Source organism: Mastigoproctus giganteus, chromosome 11 (assembly GCF_048544385.1).
Source record: "Mastigoproctus giganteus isolate SK-2022 chromosome 11, ASM4854438v1, whole genome shotgun sequence".
NCBI lineage: Eukaryota > Metazoa > Arthropoda > Arachnida > Uropygi > Thelyphonidae > Mastigoproctus > Mastigoproctus giganteus.
In genome coordinates this window covers 172651028-172674116 of record NC_143585.1, presented here as the reverse complement: position 1 = coordinate 172674116, position 23089 = coordinate 172651028, and the positions used below count along the sequence as shown (strand labels likewise).

Sequence of the window (23089 nt, the reverse complement as noted above, 5' to 3'; positions counted from 1 at the left end):
ATGGGATTCTTCCTCTTGCTCAGAATAATCACCTGAGAGGGCATAAATTTAAATTGAGGAAAGACGGTTGTAGGATAGATGTGCGGAAGTTTGCCTTTAGCCAGTGGGTGTTTGATTGGTGGAACAAACTTCCATCTGTCGTAGAAATTGATAACTTAAATAGATTCAAGGCAGAACTTGACAAACATTTGGAGCAAGTGGATGGGTGAAATAATGGGTTTTTTTTTTTTTTTTTTTTTTCTGGCTGATGCCATATAATCTTGCCTTCTTGCATCATATGCTAATGCTATACATATTTTTAATTCCACTTTTCCAGTCTTCTGGTATGTCTCCTGTAAATAAAATTAGATTAAAGAACTGTGCGAGTTGGTTTAACATTGCATTGCCACCGAATTTAGTTCTGCTTGGATACCCTCATTTCGGGTGCCTTGTCATTCTTCGTTTGGCTAATTGCTTTCTGAAATTGTTATCAAGGGTGCTTTATCTCTTCTGTTATCTAAGGCAAGAGTATTTTTTCTTTCCCCTGTGAACAGGGTTTGGTAATATTCTTTCCATATTTTTTTAATTTCTTGCATGTGTCATGTTTTTATATTGTTTTTATTTTTCATTGTCAGTGTTTTCATGATGTATGTTTTAGAGAGTTCTTTTGTAACCTGTTTATTTTTATTACAGTCATGCTCTTTACTTGCCTCTTCACACAGCTTCTCTTTATCTTCCAGCCATATCCTTTTAGCAGCTTTACATAGGTCATCTATTTTGTTTTTTAGGGTTTTATATTTGTTTCCTTTTTGCTCGACTATTTTCTGTGTTTAGCAGGTTTTTCTTTTGTCTTTTTCCATCCATCCGTCTAAAATTTCTGCTGTAAACCAAGGATTATTTGGTTTTGGTTTAGTTCCCAAGGTTTCTAAAGTTACATCTTTGGTCATTTGTTTAGTTTTCTCCCATATATTTTCCACAGATGATGAATAGTTTATATCCTTTAATTTTTCATGTAGTGTTTTCCTATAAATATGCTTTATTTTGTCTTAAAATCCTGATGAATTTAGCATTGTTCTATTGTTCATTGGCTTCATATTTTTAAATTTCCATTTAATTGTTGCTGCTAGCAGTTCATGCTCAGTGTCAAAATCTGTAGTTCTAAGAGTTTTGACATTTTGATTCGAAGATTTCCAGTTGTTATTTATTAAAATGTATTCGATACCAGTTTTTGTATTTTCATCTGGTGATGTCCATGTATATTTATGTCGAGATCTGTGGTAGAACAGTGTGTTGGTAATGAATAGTTTGTTTTCTTTGCAAAAGTTCAAGAGTTCTCCTTGTTGATTTCTATCTCATATCCCGAATTTTCCTAATACGTCACTGAAGTCTATCAAAAAGCCTCCAACTTTTGCATTAAAGTTTCCCATTATTATTAAAATACCTTTTTTTTGTTTGTGTTATCTATGGTTTCTTGTAGGTCTGAATAGAAGGAAGCTATCTCTGTGTCATTATGTGAGTAATCTGGGACATATACCTGGATTATTTTTATGAAGATTACTTTTTCTTTCCTCTTTATTCTTGAGCTGTGCCAGTGAATTTCTGTTTTTGAATTTAATGAATATTTCTGTATTATGAAAGCAATTCTTTATGTGTGTATGTTGTCTTTTCTTCCTGAGTAAAATATTCTTCCTTCTGTCATATCCAGTGTTCCTTCTTCTGTCCAATGTGTCTCTGACCCACGATATCCCATTTGATCCTTTTCAATTCTTCTTCTATCAGTTTTATTTTCCCTGGCTTGTAAAGTGATCTTATATTTAGTGTTGAGAGATACATTTGGGTTTTGGCTGACCACGTTCTCCATGGTGTAAGAACAGCCATGTTGGTTACCCCAGATGCGTAGCATGAATGTTTATCTGACAATGGCTGAGATCCATATGGTTTAAGGCAGATAATGCAGCTGACTTGCCATTCCTCTGTTGCATCATCCACATTTTAGATGGTATCGGTATCTTGGAAGAGTGACAGAAATCCACTGTGGCTGAAGCTATATCCTCCATCTTTGTCTGTAAACCAGGTAGGGGGCCCATTCCAGGTACTGTCGACCGGAGCCAGCCGAGGCCAGAGGTTTTTTTAATACGAGGTATGCTCCTTTCTCATCCGGGCTTCGGACCGGATGAGAGGGGCCAAGTTAATTAATAAATAATATTGGTTATATTTTTGTGCTATTATTGCCACTATTAATTATTTGCCCTGATATGTAGCCTTAATTAACAAATTTTACCAAAAACTATTTATTAGAGTAGTAGCAACTGTTAATGGAGAAGCAGTTTGCATGGACAGAAGCAGCCTGTGACTAGAGTGTAAGTTTCAAACCACGGTATAAATTTTTACATTTGATTCCTCTAATTAGAGATCATGTGCTAATACTTAAACATTCTAAATTCTATAAAAGTTCTAAAATTGACTTATTACCATCCTTTCTTCATCAATAATTGGTATTCTGTGTTTTTATTTATCCAGGAAAATGACATTGAACAAGTTGGTGAAACAAATTTGACAGTTTCTGCACCATCTAGTGAGAAATACGGTGATAAAATTTTCAATAACTTTAAACAAAGACAAGGAAATGATGTTCCGTCACACATCACAAAAACATTGGAGCACATGGTATCTCAAATGGATCATCTAACTGAGGTAAAAATACTGTAAGTTATGTAATATACATAAAAATAGTAAATACAAAGTGTGACCAAAAAAGTTCTGAGCCTGACTTTGTTTCTTGAAATTGCTGAATTTTAGCATTTGGAACTTGTCACGATATTTTTGGAGACTCATATTGACATAATAACATGAATCACCCATTTCTCTGCAGTCAGTCTGCATTAAAAAAAAACCCCAGGTTTTTCTCATTTGCTCTCCTTTTTTTCCCATCATGACAAATGCTCTAGTAGTAGTGGTGGTGGTGGTGGTGGTGGCATGTGATGCAAGAAAGCAAGTGTATGAGCTTGTGCAACATCAGCCAAAAAAAATCACACACCATTCCCTCCAAATGCCTGTCCAGTTCCTCCTTAAGTTTATTTAACCTATCAACTTCCACAACGACAGATGGAAGTTTGTTCCAGAAATTAACCACCCGCTGGCTAAAGGCCAATTTCTGCACATCTATTCTACATCTGTCTTTTCTTAATTTGAATTTATGCCTCCTTAGGTTCGTAATCGGAACAAGTATCCCATCAGAATTCAGTATGCTCAACCCATTCAAGGCCTTGTACACCTCAATAAGATCACCGCGCAGGTGCCTAGTCTCCAGCCATTGCAATTTGCAGAACTTAAGCCTCTCTTGGTAAGAGGATCCCTTCATTCGCCTCACCAATCTTGTTGCCCTTCTCTGTACACGCTCAAGCAAATCTATATCCTTCCTAAAATGAGGCCTCCAGACCTGTACGCAGTACTCAAGACGTGGCCTGACCATTGCCTTATACAGAGGGACAATCACCTCCTTTTTCCTGCTAGAAAAATTCCTATATATCATTGAGAAAACCCCATGACCTGCCCTGGCAGCCTGTCTGCATTGCTCAGAAAACTTCATATCTGACTGCACAATTACTCCTAGGTCTTTTTCATTTTCTACCACCTTAAGTGTAGTACCACACAGTTGGTACGTTTCTCTGGGGTTACTTCTACCCATATGCAGTACTTTGCATTTGTCAAGGTTAAACTTCAGTTGCCATTTCTTAGCCCATCTGCCCAAATTATCTAGATCCTGTTGCAGTAGCACACTGCCATTGCTGTCATCAACAACCCTGCAAACTTCGACACTAAGCCTGATATACCTTCATCAATATCATTGATAAATATACAAAACAACAGAGGACCCAACACCGAACCCTGTGGGACTCCACTAATAACATTAGTCCACGAAGAGCAGCACCCGTTAATTACCACCCTCTTCTCCCACTCAACCATCATTTATCCATTGTAGCAACTTACCCTTAATACCATTCTGCTCCAATTTGTACAATAGTCTTCCATGCACAACAGTGTCAAAAGCTTTCCTGAAATCCAAATATATGATATCAAAATTATTTTTTGCATCCAGTTCCTTTGTAACCACATCATAATATCCTATCAAATTTGTCAGACAAGACTTTCCCTTAACAAACCCATGCTGTGTCTCAATTATTGCTGCAGTCTTGTCTAGATGATCCTGCAATGCATCTTTAACCAATGACTCCATTATTTTACCCGGAACAGAAGTTAACCCAACTGGTCTGTATCCTGAAAGAGGCCTCTGAGGTCGGGAAAGCTCATGTCTAAAAAATATATAAATTCATACACCGACCATTGAATAAAATTTAATATGACTACAATCTTTACACAAAAATATTTACAATAAACTATTGCGGAATGCTAAAAACTGTAATAAAAGATCATTTACAATAAAATTTGCTAAAATATAAACCATTAAAAACGCTAAAAACCTGAAGCTTTCGGGAGCATCAGCTCCCTTCTTCAACAGTGACATGACTTCCTGCAACATCTCCTTAAGTAGCAGGCTCACGGTACCTCCACACGTGGTATTTCTCCACGTGGTTCAATCGGCACATGGTCAGAACTGGAAGCGGAAATGTCTCGGGAACGTGGCAAAGAAAATCGTTCATCCGACCTTAATATAATTGTTTCAAAGATAGGATTAATACGTATAAATCTATCTCTATTCATGGTATTCCTACTTGATGAACTAATCCGTAAACCCTCGAGCCATTTACGCTCCCAGTATCCATGTGCACGATCCAAAATAATAGCGTCCTCCGGGGAGATTTGATGCTGCTTCTCCCAAAAATGTTCGGCCACAGCAGACTTGTTGCATTCAGCGGTTCTTATGGCATTTAAATGGCTCAGACCATGTGCCGATTGAACCACGTGGAGAAATACCACGTGTGGAGGTACCGTGAGCCTGCTACTTAAGATGTTGCAGGAAGTCATGTCACTGTTGAAGAAGGGAGCTGACGCTCCCGAAAGCTTCAGGTTTTTAGCGTTTTTAATGGTTTATATTTTAGCAAATTTTATTGTAAATGATCTTTTATTACAGTTTTTAGCATTCCGTAATAGTTTATTGTAAATATTTTTGTGTAAAGATTGTGGTCATATTAAATTTTAAATTTTATTCAATGGTCGGTGTATGAATTTATATATTTTTTAGATAACTGGTCTGTAATTACTCGTGTCACCCTTCGATCCCCCTTTGTGAATTGGGGATACATTTGCACATCTCCAGTCCGTGGGGACCTCCCCTAAGTCCAAGGATGCTCTCATAATTATGGCTAAGGGTTTGTTTACTTTCTTTGCCGCCTCCCTTAATATAAAAAGATTGATCCCATCCACCCCAGGTGCCTTTGTTATGTTTAACTTCAACAATTTCTCCTCCACTTTGCTCTCAGTTATTACAAAATCATTAAGCAAGTTATTACAAAATCATATAGGGTCATACCCAGTGGTGAGCTCTGAATATTTTAACAATGGGCTCGCACTGTTGCTGACTTTGATGTGAACATCGTTTGAGGAGGGTGGGTACCTACCGAGTAAATCTGATCGGTCACGGAAGTGACGTAACCCACAGTGTCTGCCAGAGGCACTTCCCACACTCAGCCCACTAGTCTGTGTGGAGTATTGACTAGTAGTATGATTAAATTAGAGCCCATGACACATTTTTTGTGACCAGTACGATATCTCGAGTTCTACCTCTTTGGAATTTTTGAATAGTATGATGTCACCATCATACTTCCTGCAGTAAGCATGATTGCAGGTATTTGTCATATGACTGCAACAATACAAAGATTTGTCAACAATTTCTTATTTCATCTCACATTTTCACAAACGCAGCTGTGCAGGGCACCTAACATTCCATTGTTAGGTGTCCCGCCATTTAGATACGTTGTTAGGCATAGACATTTAGATATGTTGCAGTAGCAAATATACTTCTCTTACTTTAGTTATCATAAATCAATTGCATATTGTCTTCCAGAAATTATGGAAATTTGTGAATGATCATTAAAATATTTACAATACAAATTCTCTTTAATTTCGTAATCAATATATTCAAATCAAAATATCTAAAATAAATGCTGTGTTGCACATAAAACCAACATCTGCCCATGCGTGGCAGATGCGCGACTTTTTTATTCTGTTTTTTTTTTTACAACTAGGGAAATAAAATGGATACCTTTTTTTTTTTTCATGATAAAATTTTAATATTGCGAATAAAAAATAACATAAAAATATTTCCCATATTACAAATAACGAATTATCACAAAACACTCTAGAATATAAAAACAAATATTACATAAAAAACAAACTGTTTTAGAAAAGGTACACAAAAATTGCAGATTACATGAAAGATATTATTGCACAAATATTCAAGAAAATTTTATTCTAAAAATTGCCATATGCAGTTTACTTCTTTATTAATATTTGTTTTTGATCTTCTTCTTTGCTCAATAGCTGAGCTATTATTACAGAGGAATGATTGGACATAACGATCCAGATCAAATTGAAACAATGGTTTTCCATTTAGATGTATGGTCATCATATTAACCCCAGGGGCTCACATCTGGTGAGTATGGGCTTCGTACACCCAGAGTCCTGAGCTGGATATCATCATTCTTCTCTTTCTTGGTGATTCCCAAGATGCATTTAATAACTTGTCATGAGGTAATTTTACTTTTCTTACTTTCTAACTCCTGGTCTCTCTCTCTCAGGGTAACTCAGAAATTTTTTTTTGGCTGGTGCAGCAAATGCCTCAGGCTTCCTTGCACCATGTGCCTAATAATAATAATATGCAAAGTGTTTAATTGTCAACATTATTCATTCATTCACACGATATTATTCATTATGCTGAAAGCTTGCTCAGCTTCAGAACTGCTAATCGCAGTGGTTTCAAAAAATATTTCTGGCTTTCTTAATTGAAAAGGGAATTTCACTCGATTTTAAAGATAAACTGTTTTCGACAAAATCTCTAAAATCATTAATTTTTATTTCATATTTTACATGAAAACAAATTTCTTATTCGGTTTTCACAGTCTTCCCACCAAGACGAAAGTTCTTTCATATTCCACGATTTCCGGTAGCATATGTTTAAAATTTCTTTCAATGGTATCGTTATTTTCTTTATTAAATTTAAAATCACCCTGTTGCATTAATAACTTATCCTTTAAGGATAAAAAAAATGCATTTAATGACTTGTCTGCTTTTACCATAGTGAATCTGTAAAGCTTCTGAAATGTACAAGAGCTCCTGCAGGATGTCGATGATTAGTGCTAAATGGTTAAAAGAAATTCCAGATTTAAAAATCAATTTAACAATCCAGAATATTTAACCTCTGATTCAAAATGTTTGCACAATGCAGGATAATTCTCTTAACCCGCAATTACCATCCTCAAGCTACAAGCTGCTCTTCGTAGCCCGAACACACCACTGGTCTTTGTAGTTTCCACATCAAGTTCTTTAGCAATCATCTTTAATTCGCACTGGTTTTTTGGAGATTAGTGATATAATGGATAGTTTTTTTTTTTTTTTTTTAATTATTGCCCATATGCCATTATATTTTAGAACATTTTCTACACAGTGAAAGCCTCTACAAAATTTCAAAATTTGCCAACATTTCATCTTCGTAAATTTCATATAATATCTTAGTTCCCTCAGCCCCCCTCCCACCACACTACGTTGCTACTGTCACTAGTTCTTTGAATAATGTGCTAAATTTCGGAATCACTAAGATATTCAGCTACTGTGACCATGTAAACATAGACTGAAAAATTTATTGAAATGTGTGGATCACTCACTTCTCCGAAAAACATACGGCTGTTTGTCGAATTAAAGGGGAACCACAACACAGGTTGACCAGAGGCTATTATCCATGTTAGGAATCTTCTTAATCCTCTGACTGGCTATAGAAAGCATATTGACTAGCACGACTTCTCGGAATGTGACTGCATAGGTTTTTTGGATACCACTAAGGTTGTGGAATGGTAATCCCTTTCACCCTTAATTCGCACTTGCTAATTACCTAAAGGCCAGAGGTGAGAACAATGCATACTATGTTGTGTCTCCTAATTCGTTCGTTACATGGAAATTATTTTCGTTCAACTACGGAAACTACTGTATTTTAAACGAAATTAAAAAGCGGAATTTAAAAAAAGTTGGTTAAACAGAGGTCCGACTGTAATTAAATTAAAAATTAAGCAAATTAAAAATACTTAAACTGATCAATTGTGCCATTAAAATGCTGGGAATGCAGCCCCACTCGCCCCACCATACTTTCGGCTCTGGATACTCAATAATTGCATCCAGGATTTCATTTGTAAATAAATGATCGTCTCAACAATGGACTTGCAAATTTTCAAAAAAAAAAAATAATAACAGTGGGCTCTTGCGAGCCCACTATAGCTCACCACTGATCATACCTCCAGAACCTTTCTTAAAACTCTAGACTCTGTTCAACAAAATAGCAGTTGTGTCAACAAATTCACAAAAAAATTCAGATTCTCCTGCTTGTTTTGTCTATACATATTTTCATGATGCTGTTCTTCAGAACTAGAAGAATAGTGTCCATGGAAATTTCACCCTTATCTTTTAAACTGCTCCAAACATGGTCTCATTTTTAAGCTCGCGAAACTGCTTTACCTCTTCTTCATTTGTTCCTTCTACTTCTTTTCTTTGAAACAACCTTCCTGAAAATTACAGAAATTCAAGGCCAGTGGTGGAAAGTAATTGTTGTCTTTTCAACCTTCAATCCACAAATTGGTACTCAACTACCATAAGTTCTAATAGCTTTCATGTATTATGTCACCATAAAAATGATTACTTTTTAATAAATTAATAAAAAGCATTATAAAGTAGTCAGAATCACACTGGATTATTAATCTAAAAACTGTGTGAAACAGCTGTAGCTTAGCATCTCGAAAATTATGTTAACATATCTTTGAGTATTTTTATATCTGAATGATCTCAGTAATTCATCACTGTGGGTACCTTCCCAATTGACAAACTAAAAGGAGTAGAAAGTTATACTGTATAAATCAGTGAAAAGTCACTCAGGACTGGGAGTTAAAAAAAAATGACAAAATAAGTGGAATTAAGGAGATCATGACGATAACAACAACAAGGTTATGGTGTAGTTTTCTTGCTCATTTTGATCCAATTTCAGTTTACTTTTCCTTGTAATTTTTCCTGTGTTAATATTTGGTTCTTTTAATAATGAAAATTGAAAATGCTTTTTTATGACACAGTGTGGCTGTACTTTCTGAAGCAATCTGTTTAAATAGGTGTGCTTGAATTTGCTGTAGTAAATTTTCAGTCGAATTGAAAAAATAGATATATAATAGCAGTAACTACTTTTTTTTTTCTCTAACCGTATCTTTCTTGGAGGTACATATCCCTCTTCCTAGCACCACTCTGTTATTTTAGCCTTTCCCAAACCAGGAAGGATCAATCACTCCTACAAAATTACCGACCAACATCCCTCACCAGTTGCCTATGTAAAATTCTAGAAAGGATAATAACACAGACAACTTACCTGGGTTCTTGAAAACTAAAACGCTGTTTTAGTTTTCAAGAATCCAAACTGAACAATCAGTTTGGATTCTGACAAAATAGATCCACTTTGGATTTCACAGTCAAAGCAGAGACTAATATTCATAATGCTTATATGAAAAATGAACACATGAAATGGTAAGTTTGGATATTGAAAAGATTTTTGACCCAACCTGGAAAGATGGCATATTGTGAGAACTTTCTTCCCTAGGATTTCAAGGACATTTACCAAACTTCTTCAAAATTTTCGTCAACACAGAGTCCACTATCAAACATTCCCTTATACTTTTGACACTTTCTCTCTCTCAGAGTAACTCAGGATTTTTTTTTTTTTGGCTGATGCAGCATAAGCCTCAGGCTTCCTTTCATTATATGGCTAATAATGATAATAATAAATTACCATGTACCATATATACATTATTTAACGCTCATAAAAAAAAAAAAAATCTACATTTTAATGGTCCAAAATGTGGAAGCCACAAATGAGCAACAAATTGCTTCAATTCAAACTGGAACCAGAAGTATGGAATTCTAGCTTTAGGCAAAACAGACAGTAAGAGGTTGTACTACCAATACTTTGCATAGGATATACAAACCCAACCCATGTGTATCTTCTCATGGTGGTGACCCACCTCTATGCATGCATTGTCTATCACCACTTACTGTCAATCATATCCCCTAGATATTTCAAACAATTCTCATGTTTGAATAACTACTTGGTTTGTGCTGTCATGACTGCATGAACTTTTACCACTTGCCCATGTTATAGCATTAGTAAAGGCATATGATGCAAGAAAGAAAGCAAGCTTATACAGCATTAGCCAAAAAAAAAAAAAAAAAACCCCTTCTCATTTCACCCATCCACTCGCTCCAAATGGTTGTCTAGTTCTGCTTTGAATCTATTTAAACTATTGACTTCTACAAAGACAAATGGAAGTTTGTTCCAGCAATCAACCACCTGCTGGCTAAAGGCAAACTTCCATACATCTATCCTACATCTGTCTTTCCTCAATTTGAATTTATGCCCTCTCAGGTGATTATTCTGAGCAAGAGGCAGTATCCCATTAGCATTGAGCATGCTCAAACCATTCAAGGCTTTGCACACCTCTATCAGATCACCTCGCCAGTGCCTAGTCTCCAGACACTGTAATTTGCAAAACTTAAGCCTTTCTTCGTAAGAGCAACCCTTTGTTCCATTCACTAACCTTGTTACCCTTCTCTGTACTCGTTCCAGCAGCTCTACATCCTTCTTGAAATGAGGCCTCCAGTCCTGTGTACAGTACTCAATGTGCTGCCTGACCATTCCCTTGCCTTATACAAGGGAATAATCACCTCCCTATCCCTACTAGAAAAATTCCTCTATATCATTGATAAGACACCATGAGCTACTCTTGTAGCCCGTCTGCACTGATCGGAGAACTTCATGTCTGCCTGCACAATTACCCCCAGGTCCTTTTCATTCTCTACCACTGTCAGTGTAGTACCACAGAGTTGATACGTTGCTCTGGGGTTGCTGTTTCCCATATGTAGTACTTTACATTTTTCAATGTAAAACTTCATTTGCCACCTCTCAGCCCATCTGCTCAACCTTTCCAGATCCTGTTGCAGCAGCATAATGTCAGTAGCATCCTCAACAACCCTGCCAACCTTTGTATTGTCTGCAAACATGGACATTAAGGTTGATATACCATCATCAATATTACTTATAAATACAGAAAACAACAATGGACCCAACACTGAACCCTGAGGGACTCCACTAATAACATTAGTCCACAATGAGCAGTGTCCATTCATTACAACTCTGTGTCTTCTGCCACTCAACCATTACTTTATCCATAGCAACAATTTGCCACTAATGCCACACTGCTCCAATTTGTGCAGCAGTCTTCCTTGTGCAACAGTATCAAAAGCCTTTCTAAGATCCAAATATTTAATACCAAAGTTATTCCCTGCATCCAATTCTTTTGTGACTACATCATAATATCGAATCAAATTGGTCAGGCAAGGCCTACCCTTAACGAAACCATGTTGTGTCTGAGCTATAACTGAATTCTGCAGGATCATCTTGTCAAGATTATCCTGCAGTGCTTCATTAACCAGTGCTTCTATTAATTTTCCTGGAACAGAAGTTAAACTCACAGGTCTATAATTACTTGTGTCAGCCTTTGATCCTCCTTTGTGAATTGGGGTTACATTTGCACATCTCCAGTCTGTGGGTACCTCCCCTGAGTCCAAGGAGGCTCTCATAATTATGGCTAACGGTTTGCTTACTTCCTTTGCTGCCTCCTTTAATGTAACTGGATAGATCCCATCCACCCCAGGTGCCTTTCTTGTATTTATCTTCAACAATTTCTCCTCCACTTTACTCTCAATTATTACAAGATCATCTAGCTCACTGCCAGTGTTTACTTACTTCCTCTATGGCATTCCTCTTCCTGAATAACTCCTCATGTGTGAATGTAAATGCAAAATATTGATTTAATTTGTTAGCTACCTGAGCAGGATCATGAACAGATGAACCATCCATATCAAGTGGACCAATCTGATTCGTCCCCTTCCTTCTAGAGTTTACATGAGTAAAGAACTCCTTGCTGTTTTTCTTTGCATCCTTTGCCAAGGATTTCTCGTAATCTGCCTTTGCCTTTCTAACCTCCTTTGTAACTTGGTTACAGATCAACTTGTATCTAGCTTAGGCTTCTGTGTCACGTGTTAATTTGTATATATCCCATGCATTTTTCTTCTCTGCCATATGTCTCATTACTTCATCTGACATCCACTTAGGCCTGAACCTTGAATAATATTTCTTAGTTGGTATGTAGGGCCTAGCAGCTTCCAAGATAAGTTCTTTGAATGCTTCCCATTTTGAGTTTGGCGTTGGTAACATCATCAGTTGGTCCCACTGTATAGAATTTAAATACTGTCTCAGACCATCGTAGTCGCCTTTACGAAAGCAATAACCCTTCCCTTTACCCATGATGGTAGTTACCTCTTTGAGTAAATCCCACTTCAGCACACTGTGTTCACTGCCACCTAGTTGTTCTTATATCTGCAGATTCTTAATGCATGAAGAATCACTACTGATAATCAAATCAAGAGTATTGCTCCCTCTAATTGCCTCCCGAACATGCTGATTTAGAAAACAATCATCCAATAAATCCACAAAAACCTTGCTTGTGTGTGTGTGTGTGTGTGTGTGTGTGTGTGTGTGTGTGTGTGTGTGTGTGTGTGTGTGTGTGTGTGTGTGTGTGTGTGACCAACCCACAAATTCCAGTCATATCTGGGAAATTAAAATCCCCCATTATAAGACTCTCTGATTTATTGGCCCACTCTATTTCCCTGTACAATATCTTATTATACTCATCAGAGTCATTAGGCCTATAGCACACTCCTACTCTCAATTTTGATTTCCCTGTGCTTATGTCACACCAAACTGACTCGACACTGCCCTGGCCATCGATGTCGACTAGCTTCACTTCCTTGGACTTTATGTGTTTCTTAATTAATAGCATAACCCCTCCTCCCCTCCTGTCCTGTCTATCCTTTCTATACACATTGTATTCCCCAAATTCCAGTTCCTCATTACTTATATCTGTGTGACACCACGTCTCTGATATCCCAACAATATCTGCCTTTGATGTTTTGAGCAATACCTCAAATTCATCAAATTTATTTACCAAACTCCTAGCATTGGTGTACACGTAGGTATACATGCACCTGTTTCTATTCTTAGCTACCCTAACACAACCCATGTGTTTACTTGTACCGCAATGACTCCCAGCAGTCTCTGAAATATCCTGCATCTTGTTTTTCAGGCTTCTGCTCATTTCAATAGAAGCAGTGCAAGAATCACTTCCACCTCTGCCAGTGGCTACTGTTAATCTATTAGTCCTTGTATCCTCCCCAACTAGTACTTACCTCTTTGAGTAAATCCTACTTCACCACACTGTGATCACTGCCACCTAGTGATTCCTTTATCTGCAGTTTCTTAATGTATGAAGAATAACTACTGATAATCACACCAAGAGTATTACTCCCTCTAGTTTCTTCTCAAACATGCTGCTGTAGAAAACAATCATCCATTAAATCCACTAAAGCCTTGCTAGTGTGCGAGTGATCAACCCACAAATTCCAGTCAATATCTGGGAAATTAAAATCCCCAATTATGAGACAATCTGATTTACTGGCCCACTGTACTTCTCTGTACAGTTATTCATTAGGTCTATAACACACTCCTACTCTCAGTCTTGCTTTCCCAATGCTTATGTCACACCAAACTGACTGAACAGTGCTCTGTTCTCTCATGTCTACTGTCTGTACTTCCTTGGATTTTATGTTTCTTAACTAATAGCGTAATCCCTCCTCCCTTCCTATCCTGTCTATCCTTCCTGCACACGTTGTACTCACCAAATTTCATTCTGCATTACTTATATCTGTGTGACACCACGCCGCTGATATTCCAACAGTATCTGCCTCAAATTCATCAAATTTCTTTACCATACACCCAGCATTGGTGTACACGCAAGTATATATGCACCTGTTCCTATTCTTAGCTTCCCGAACACAGTCCATGTATTTACTTGTTCCGCAATGACTCCCGGGAGTCTCTGAAATCCCCCACACCTTGTTTTCTAGGCTGCTGCTCATTCCAATGGAAGCAGTGCATGAATAATTTTCACCTCTTCCAGCGGCTACTTTTTATTTATTAGTTCATCTATCCCCTCCTAAGCTAGCAGTTTTCCAACCCAATTATCACTGCTCTCAATAGCATCAGCAAATATTCTTTCAAAGTTTAGCCCCCTTTCTATTTAAGTGTATTCCATCCCTGTAGTGTATCCAATTGGAAATAATGTGAATCTAAATGAAATGTTTACCTATCTTAAGCAAATACGAATATATGATTTCCTCTGATACCAAATTGGGCCGATTTTTTACATAAAATTATAACAGCAAAATGCAGATTTTGGCCTCAGTTGTCCTTGTATCTTAAAACATTGATTACAATACAATACTAAGGTGATGGGTAAGGGGCAATCACATCACTGATTTGATGCTGTTTTGAATCAAACTTTTGATTCAGCATGCTTTGAAGTTCAGTTGTGTATTAGGATTCTTTCTTAATCATAATGAATGTGAAAGCAGAAATTATGTGTACATAACTGCTCTCTTCCAATTTGTGAAGTCCAAACTTGGAAGAGACCAATCACACCTAAATTTTGTTTTCATAATCGATACCGACAACTTATTACAAAACGTTTGATTTTCTATTTTAGAGACTCAATAAACCATTTAAAATTACATTTAAAAAATGTGGAAATGAGACCTCATATAATAAATTTTACTTTTTTTTTTATGTGAACCCTAAACACGAGAGGTATTATAACCTATAGTACTTAGTACCGTGCTTGGGTTGGAGGTTGAGAAGACAAAAGAAGATATTTGTTGACATTGGACTTGAACTTCTGTAGATTGTAATTTTCAGGAAATACGTATGAAGGAAGGTTGTTCCAGAAAACGGCAGTTGAATGAATAAACGAGGAAGATGAAAAGTTGGTTCTGTGGTTTGAAGTTGGACAGTAAATGGATGTCAGCTGGTGGCGGCACGTGTTCGGACTGTTTTGAAAGAGAGAGCGGGAATTATAGAAACCAATTCAGAAGAACAGTGCCCATGGAAGTATCTGTAGAAGAGGCATGCAGCAGAAACAGTACATCTATGAGAAAGCGAGTGGAGAGACTCTGTTAGAGATGAATCATTAATTAACCTAACTGCCCTCTTCTGAATGGAATCAAGAAGCCTGAGAGAGATTTTGGGGGCACCACCCGAAATGTGGGAACAATATTCCATGGCAGGGTGGATTTGCGATTTATAGAGTTTTTTTTTTTTGATTTGGTAGTTGTTGGCGCATCGGCTTCTGTGGCCATATTGCACCTCCCAAGGTTTTTGCAGTACTTTGATCCAAGGCTGAGGCGGGAATCGAACCCGCGACCTTTGGGTTGCTGGGCAGGTACTTTACCTACTCGGCTATTTATAGAGAGTGAGCAGCTGTTTGGAAGAAAAGTAATGCCGAGAGCGAAAGACAAAACCAAGTTTTTTAGATGCAGAGGAAGCAATATTTGTAATCTGCTTGTACCAAGAGAGATTAGAAGTCAAGGTAATCCCCAAAAGAGATATATCCTTTTGCCTAGAAATTGGAGTGTCACTAAAGATAAGCATAGGAGCAGAAGAATCCTTTTTGTGAGATATAAGACAAGACTGAGTTTTAGAATGGTTGAAATCAACTAAGTTGTCTTTGCCCCCCACTGGAGAATTACCTGGAGATCGGCATTTAAGGAATTGGTAGCAGATTTTCGAGAAATTGAAGCTGAATGAGCAGGACAAGGTTTCTTAAAATGGAAATTGGAATGCAATGTGCTATCATCGGCAAAACTATGGATAGGATTTCCAGTCAATGGAAGGTCATTAATATACAAGAGGAAAAGAGTGGGGGAAAGAACTGAACCTTGGGGGACACCGGCATTAGTGGAGAAGTTAGAAGACAGAGAGCCATCTACCATCACCCTCTGTGAGCGATCAGAGAGAAAACTGGATAACCAATTACTAAAAATAGTTGGCAAACCATAAGATGGAAGCTTGTTTAGAAGACCTTTATGCCAAACACGATCCAAAGCCTTTGAAATGTCAAGAGCAACTACTTGTGTTTCACCAAACCTTTCCATTGAATTAGTCCATAAATGGGTAACATAAGCCAGAATATCACCAGTGGATCGACACTGACGGAATCCATACTGGCGATCGTTGATCAGACGGAAGGTTTCTAGGTAGTTTAAGAGTTTGCGGTTAATTGATTTCTCCATTACTTTAGAAAGAGTAGAAGTAATTGCAATGGGACGATAATTGGATGGGAGGGATTTGTCACCCTTTTTAGGAACTGGCTGGAAATGAGCAAATTTCCAAGCAGAAGGAAAAACACCTTAGGAATAAGAAAGTGAAAAAAGGCGGCAAAGAATAGGAGTAAATTCAGGAGTACAGGTTTTGAGAACAAGTGGAGAAATACCATCAGGACCTGGAGCTTTCTTAGCATTAAGATTCATCAAAATCCTTCTGATATCCTTTTGACAGAAGACCACAGGAGGCATTGAATGGAGCATGTTGGGAATGGTGGGTGGTGTTTTACCAAGATCATTAATACATGAGCTGGAAGAAAAATGGGATTCTAGCAGGTTAGCTTTTTCTTTGGCTGAAGTGACAACAGAACCATCTGGTTTGGACAGAGGTGGGAGCAGAGATGGGCAAAAATTGCGGCCAGTAGCTTTGGCAAGAGACCAGAATGTTAGGCTACCATTAGGGCAAGAAGCAAGTTTTCTACTCTTAGCCGGTTGAAACTCTAGTTTGGACTGATTAATAACTGCTTTACAATTGTTGCGAGTTTTGGTGTAGGAAATGAAACTGAAGAATTAGAAACAAGCCAATTACGATATGCAACATTCTTGTCTTGAACAGCCTTAGCACATTTATTGGAAAACCAAGGTTTAGATAAAGGACGAGATTTTAAAGTGGAGTGTGGGATAAAGGATTCCATTCCTGCAAGAATAGTTTCACTCACACGATCTGAGCAAACGTTGACATCAGAAGTTTTGAAACAGTAATCCGACCATGGAAAAGAAGAAAAGAAGTCTCGCAGGTCATCCCACTTTGCATTCTTGTAATGCCAAACAACATGAGGTTGGGAATAGCCATGAGATAGAAGAGACAATCACCAAGTTGTGATCTGAAGTGCCTAAAGGACCTCTCACTTCGACCGTGTACTTGGAAGGTTTGTTTGTGAGAAAAAGATCAAGTGTATTGGCTGTATGATTAGGATTGTTCGGTATTCTTGTAGGTAAATGAACAATCTGTGCTAGGTCATTAGTAATTGCAAAAGCCTCAGCATCTCAACCTGCTGGGTCGGTGTGACTAGAAAACGGAAGCCAGCTGGAGTTGTGAACAATGTATAAAAATACTTGGTGCATGAGCTCTTTATGTAGTTATGCTTATATTTTGTGATTATATCATATGAGATTAAGTGATATTAGATGTCATTATGAGATTTTTTTTTGCTGGTGAAATTTTTTTGTACATCTTATTTTTCTTTTGCAGACAGTATCTCTTTTAGAACAGAGACTCACTTTAGTAGAAGACCGCATGTGTAACCTAGAAAGAAAAACATGTCCGTCTTGCAGTGGTGATACACAGACTCTTCTGTCAAGTCATATCTGAATTAAATAGTGCCTTTCAGCTTAATTTCACATGTGAAACAAGATATATCCCAGTTTTTGAAAGATATTTTACTGATCAACTTGGTTTAATGTTAGTAATGGTATTGTATTTGTCAACATTATGCATTATTTTAGTAATTAAATCTACCGGTATATTCTGGACAACTAAACAAACCAATGGATTTAAGCTGAAGAAAACATACAAGAATATTCTGTACTGACAACTTGCAGGTAATGTAATTATTTCAAAAATTGTATCATGTCTTAAGCTGGAATATAGATGAAGCTTCTGTTGATTAGTTTTATACCAACCTGTTTACTGGGAACACAGGCATGTAATGTTTCATGGAAGTAGTTGATTGAATAATACAGGTTTTTTTTTTTTTTAATGCATGATACATAGTTGCCAACTGTCGAGATTTGTGATGAAGAATCAATCCTTTTTCTCAGTTTGGCCCATTGTCTGTCTTGCCATCCAAATACAGTTAGTTACAAAGAATTTCTCCATAATTTTATTTTCATAGAAAAATAGTAAAATGGTGTTAAAATCGGAATTTTTTTTTAAAAGATTCTGTGAAATTTGCTGTTTGTAAAGTGCGCTAGCCTTCATTTCAAAATAGAAACAGGGGATAACATCCTTGTTGTCTGTACCAAACTTAATTAACAGTGATTTTTAGTATCATGCCAAAGAAATATGACGTAAAACTTCGAAAGACATGCAAGATTTTCTGAAAAAGGTAATATTTGCCTTGTGTATTATACATAGATATGATTTTTTTGATTTCCAGTTGTAGGAAACCCAATATAATAAGACATTTGTAAACAAATAAGCATAAGTACAAAGTGTGCTATGTAGAAAGAAATGCAAAATAGAATTTCATAGTGATAATGTTATGTGCTGAATGTTTATTTTTATATGCATCTTTTGTCATAGAAAGTAATCTTCCTCTGTAATGCGCTGAACATGCAGGGTGCTTTGTTGAAAAAAAAAAAAAAGATTTGTGGAAGAAAACAACAGGCATTATTAGTGAAATAGTATAGATAATGGCTCTGAAATTTGAGTCATTTTTCAGTTGTTAAAGCATATTTTGCGTGTCACTCTGGGTGCTGACTCTTAATGGTGCAAATGCTTCAGGTTCCAGACATTTTGTGGAGTTAGACATAGTTGGCACCCATTCATCTGGGATGAACAAAGGCAGATTAGGGACCAAGGACAGGAGACCTTTTAGTAAGCCAAAAGATTTCTGGTCTTCAAACTGACACATATGGTGTCTTAGCATGCTACTTGCAGACTGCACTTTTCTAAGAATGAGTTCAATAGTTTCCAGCTTCTCAATATTACAACAGAAAGGAGCTTGTGATTCAATTTGTGTTGAATTATTGGTAACTAAAGGGAAAGTCTGTTTATTAGTGCCAGTTCACTGAGAGTTGAATCATTGTGAGAGGTGATCTTGTGCACTTTACTCATTGTTCCTTGGAGGTCAGGTATAGCAGAGGGAGGGAACTGGGACAGCTTACCTATATCTGAAGAATTGCTATTCAGCTTGCAGCAGGTGGGCAATTTCTGCCTTGATTTCCTTAGCTCTGAGGTATGTTTTAACTTTTCCCATGCCACTGCAGAATTTACAGAAAAATAGTTGGCATGACTCTATTCATTTTTATAAGGCATCCTGAAGGTTTTTTGCAGTTCTGGCTGGGTTGCATATCTATGCATATACCTAACAAGCACTAGAAGAAACAGAACAAAGACATATGCTACTGATAGTGAACATTTTTTTTTTTTTTTTTTTTTAATTTCACTACGAATATGATAGCTTATTACAAATTCTTTAACACCAGTTGTACGTATATTAGTCCGGTCATGACATATTGGGATTCTGGCATTCAAAAGTTGTTCCGTAAGCTCCCCTTTCCCCTTCCTGATATAATTCTTTTTTTTTTCCCCAAAAAAACATATCTCTAGTGTAACATCAATTAAACTAGTAATAAGATTGTATCTATAATGCAAGAATACATTTTAATTTTTAAAAAAAATAATAATAATTAATAAAATAACACAAGAATGTGCACTTCCCTTTTAAATATAAATATCATTACCTATGAGACAATGCCACTCTGTTAATTTTGAAGGAAAAGGAAGCAATGGTATTCCTGTTGAATAACCAATTGGAGTGGCGACCTGGAGTATGTAATCAATGATTGTGCCCCCTACACTTTGTGAAGGGGGAAATTACTATTGTACCTTTACCCAATTTTTGTTCATTTATTCCTCTTGGGTCTTTGGCTACAGAATACAATTTTAAAAAATTGTGCCGAATGACTATAAATATCAGAATGTTGAAAATATGTGGTTGCATCTACAGCACAAACTGAGGAGGCAATTTGGAACAGCAGCAATCTATCTTATTCATATGTGTATGCATTTTTTAGAAACCTTTTCGAATGTTTTTCAACTCTCTCATTAGTAAGAGCTGTATCTTATAACAAGATTTCCTGTAAGTTATTTTATAATCATCATTATTATTATTATTGCTCTTATATTATTTCTCCCTGATTGGGAGTTCCACCTCTTGACGGGTATTACTACCAAGTACAAAAGGTGGTGGTGGTTGTTATGTCTAGTGTTACTGTTGGTCGAGGAACTCTCTGACTATCCTACATGTGTTCAGGATTGTGACTTTCTGGAGTTCCTTATAGGTGTTTGCTGGGAGACCTATTGCTGCTAGGCTATTATGTAGGGTCTTTGGCACCATACCTATTGTTGACACGATGATAGGGATGGTCATTACTTGTTGTCTTTGATCTCCTGTCTTAGGTTCATGTAGTTCCTGATTTTTTCCCCATGGGTTTTCTGCAGGTTACCAGTGTTGGATACCCCTATATCAATCAGATAGGTAGCCTTTTCCTTATTGTCCACAAGGGTTATGTCCGGTCTGTTGTGCGGGATTGTCCTATCCATTATTATGAATAATCAATTGGAGTGGCAACCTGGAATATGTAATCAATTATTACATATTCCAGGTCCCAGTACAACTTGTGGGTTGGGGTCTCTAGTACTGCCTGAGGTTCGTACTTATAGTACGGTACACTTTCTTTGACCAATGGGTATTTATTTCCTTGCTAGCTTCTGATGTATTATCCTGGCTACCTGGTCATGTCTATGAGTGTACTCATTCTGGGTGATCACCTTGCATCCTGCAGTGATGTGTTGTTGGATCATTTCTGAGGCCAGATGGCATCGTCGACATGTATCATCAAACACTCCAGGCTCCTTGGCGATGTATTTTCTATAGTTCCTAATGTTGATTACCTGGTCCTGGATGGCGAGCATAAATCCTTCAGTCTCGGGGAAGAGTGTCCCGCTCATGAACCATGCATTGGAAGCAATTTTATCTATGTGATCTTGATGGAGATCATTATAGTGTCTGCCATGGAGTGTCTTCTCTGCCCATCTTTCTATCTTGGTTTGTACCTCCTGGTTGGGGGGGGGGGTCCTCGCTTAGGTTGAGTGGAGTATACTACTTCTATCTTCCTTATGGCCTCATGGAGTGCTGCTGTGTGTTTCTGGAAATAATCCTTCAGGTTAACTATTACTGTCTTCTGTTACTCAATGAGATTTATCAGGCCCCTTCCTCCTTCTTCCCAGGCAATTGTCAGTCTCTCCACGGCAGATTTCAGGTGGTGTTGGCAGTTCTTGGTCATCATTGTCCTTGTCTTTCTCATGATATCCTCCAGCTCAGTGTTAGTCCAATCTATGACCCCAAAGGAGTATGTTAGTACTGGAGCTCCATAGGTGTTTATGGCTTTAACTGTGTTCCCTTGATTCAGTTTTGCGTTCAGCAGGCTTCTGAGTCTCTAATGATATTTTTCGGTCAGGCACTTCTTGATTTCCTTGTGCTCTAACTGCTGAGTGTGCATCATCCCTGGGTATTTGTAGGTCTCTCCTGTCATAGCTTCAATCTCTTTACCAGTCAGCAGCTGGTAGTTTCGGCCGACTAATTTTCCCTGGTGCAGTGTGTGGGTCTTGCATTTGTCTAGACCAAATTCCATCCTGATGTCTTTGCTGAATTCTTCGGTGATCAGGAGTAGTTGCTGGAGTTGCTTCTCAGTTGCTGCATAGAGCTTGATGTCATCTGTGCACATCAGGTAGGTGAGGGTGTACAGGTTCTTTCTTCCTTCTTTGGCCGACTAGGCTAGCCAGGTGGGTAAAGTGCCTGCCTGGCAACCCAAAGGTCGCGGGTTCGATTCCCGCCTCGGGCTTGGATCAAAGTACTGCAAACAACTACCAAAAAAAAAAATTCCTTCTTTGAAGTTATATCCATACTTGCTGCCGTTAAGCATGGTGGATAGCAGGTTGAGTGCTAGACAGAACCACAGTGGGCTGAGAGCATCTCCCTGAAAGATTCCTCTTCTGATGGGGATTGGTCTGGTTGTGGTGTTCTCAACCTTAATGGTGGTACTCCATTTCGCCATTGTTGCTCCTAGGAAGTTTGTCACTATCAGATTGACCTTGTAGATCTTCAGGGTCTCTGTTAGCCAGCTATGAGGTACGGAGTTGAAGGCCTTGCGGTAATCGATGTAAGCCGTGTATAGGTTGCAGTGCTTCTTGTAGGCTTGCCCGATAGCTGTGGCATCTGTGGTTAATTGCTACTGGCATCCTTTCTGCTGTTGAGCCATTATGTTCTGACTTTCTAAGTGGTCTGATATCTTCTTGGTTATGCAGCTGGTCAGGATCTTGTACATCGTTGGGAAGCAGGAGATTGGCCTGTATTTCGCCAGGTTTCTTGTGCCTTCGCCTTTAGGCTTCAGATATCTGACTCCTTCGGTGAGAAACTTCGGGATTTCTCCGGTTATCTTATCACTTGAGTGAACTGGTCTGCTAGGTGCTTGTGTGTGCAAGTAGCCTGAGGCTTATGCTGCACCAGCCAAAAAAAAAATTTCTGAATTACCCTGTGTGAGAGAGAGAGAGAGAGAGAGAGAGAGAGAGAGAGAGAGAGAGAGAGAGAGAGAGAGAGAGTCAGAAGTAGAAGGGAATCTCCAAGAAAGAGAAGAATTATGATATCCAGCTCAGGACCCTGGGTGTACCAAGCCCATACTCCCAGATGTGAGTCCCCTGAGTTTTTTTTTTTTTTTTTTTTTTTGTCAGGCATCCACAAAAATGTTGCCACTTGCCTAATGCTGATCTAATCTACCTGTTATTTTTGGTTTTATATAAGAGTGTCTGAATATCTATTACATAAACATATTAAACGTGTAATTAATAACA

The 23089-nt window shown here is 37.8% G+C and overlaps 1 protein-coding gene across 2 annotated transcripts in view; it reads left to right on the top strand.

The window, feature by feature from the left end:
• LOC150078577 (uncharacterized) overlaps positions 1 to 17890 on the top strand; it is a 394647-nt gene extending 376757 nt beyond the window's left edge. For both annotated transcript variants that reach the window (XM_090385383.1, XM_090385384.1), the window contains 2 exons: positions 2500 to 2673; positions 17705 to 17890. In XM_090385383.1, the coding sequence (XP_090241509.1) occupies positions 2500 to 2673; positions 17705 to 17824 (294 nt within the window). In that variant the 3' untranslated portion in view covers positions 17825 to 17890. The remainder of the gene's footprint in view (positions 1 to 2499; positions 2674 to 17704) is intronic.
• The last annotated feature ends 5199 nt before the right edge of the window (positions 17891 to 23089 follow it).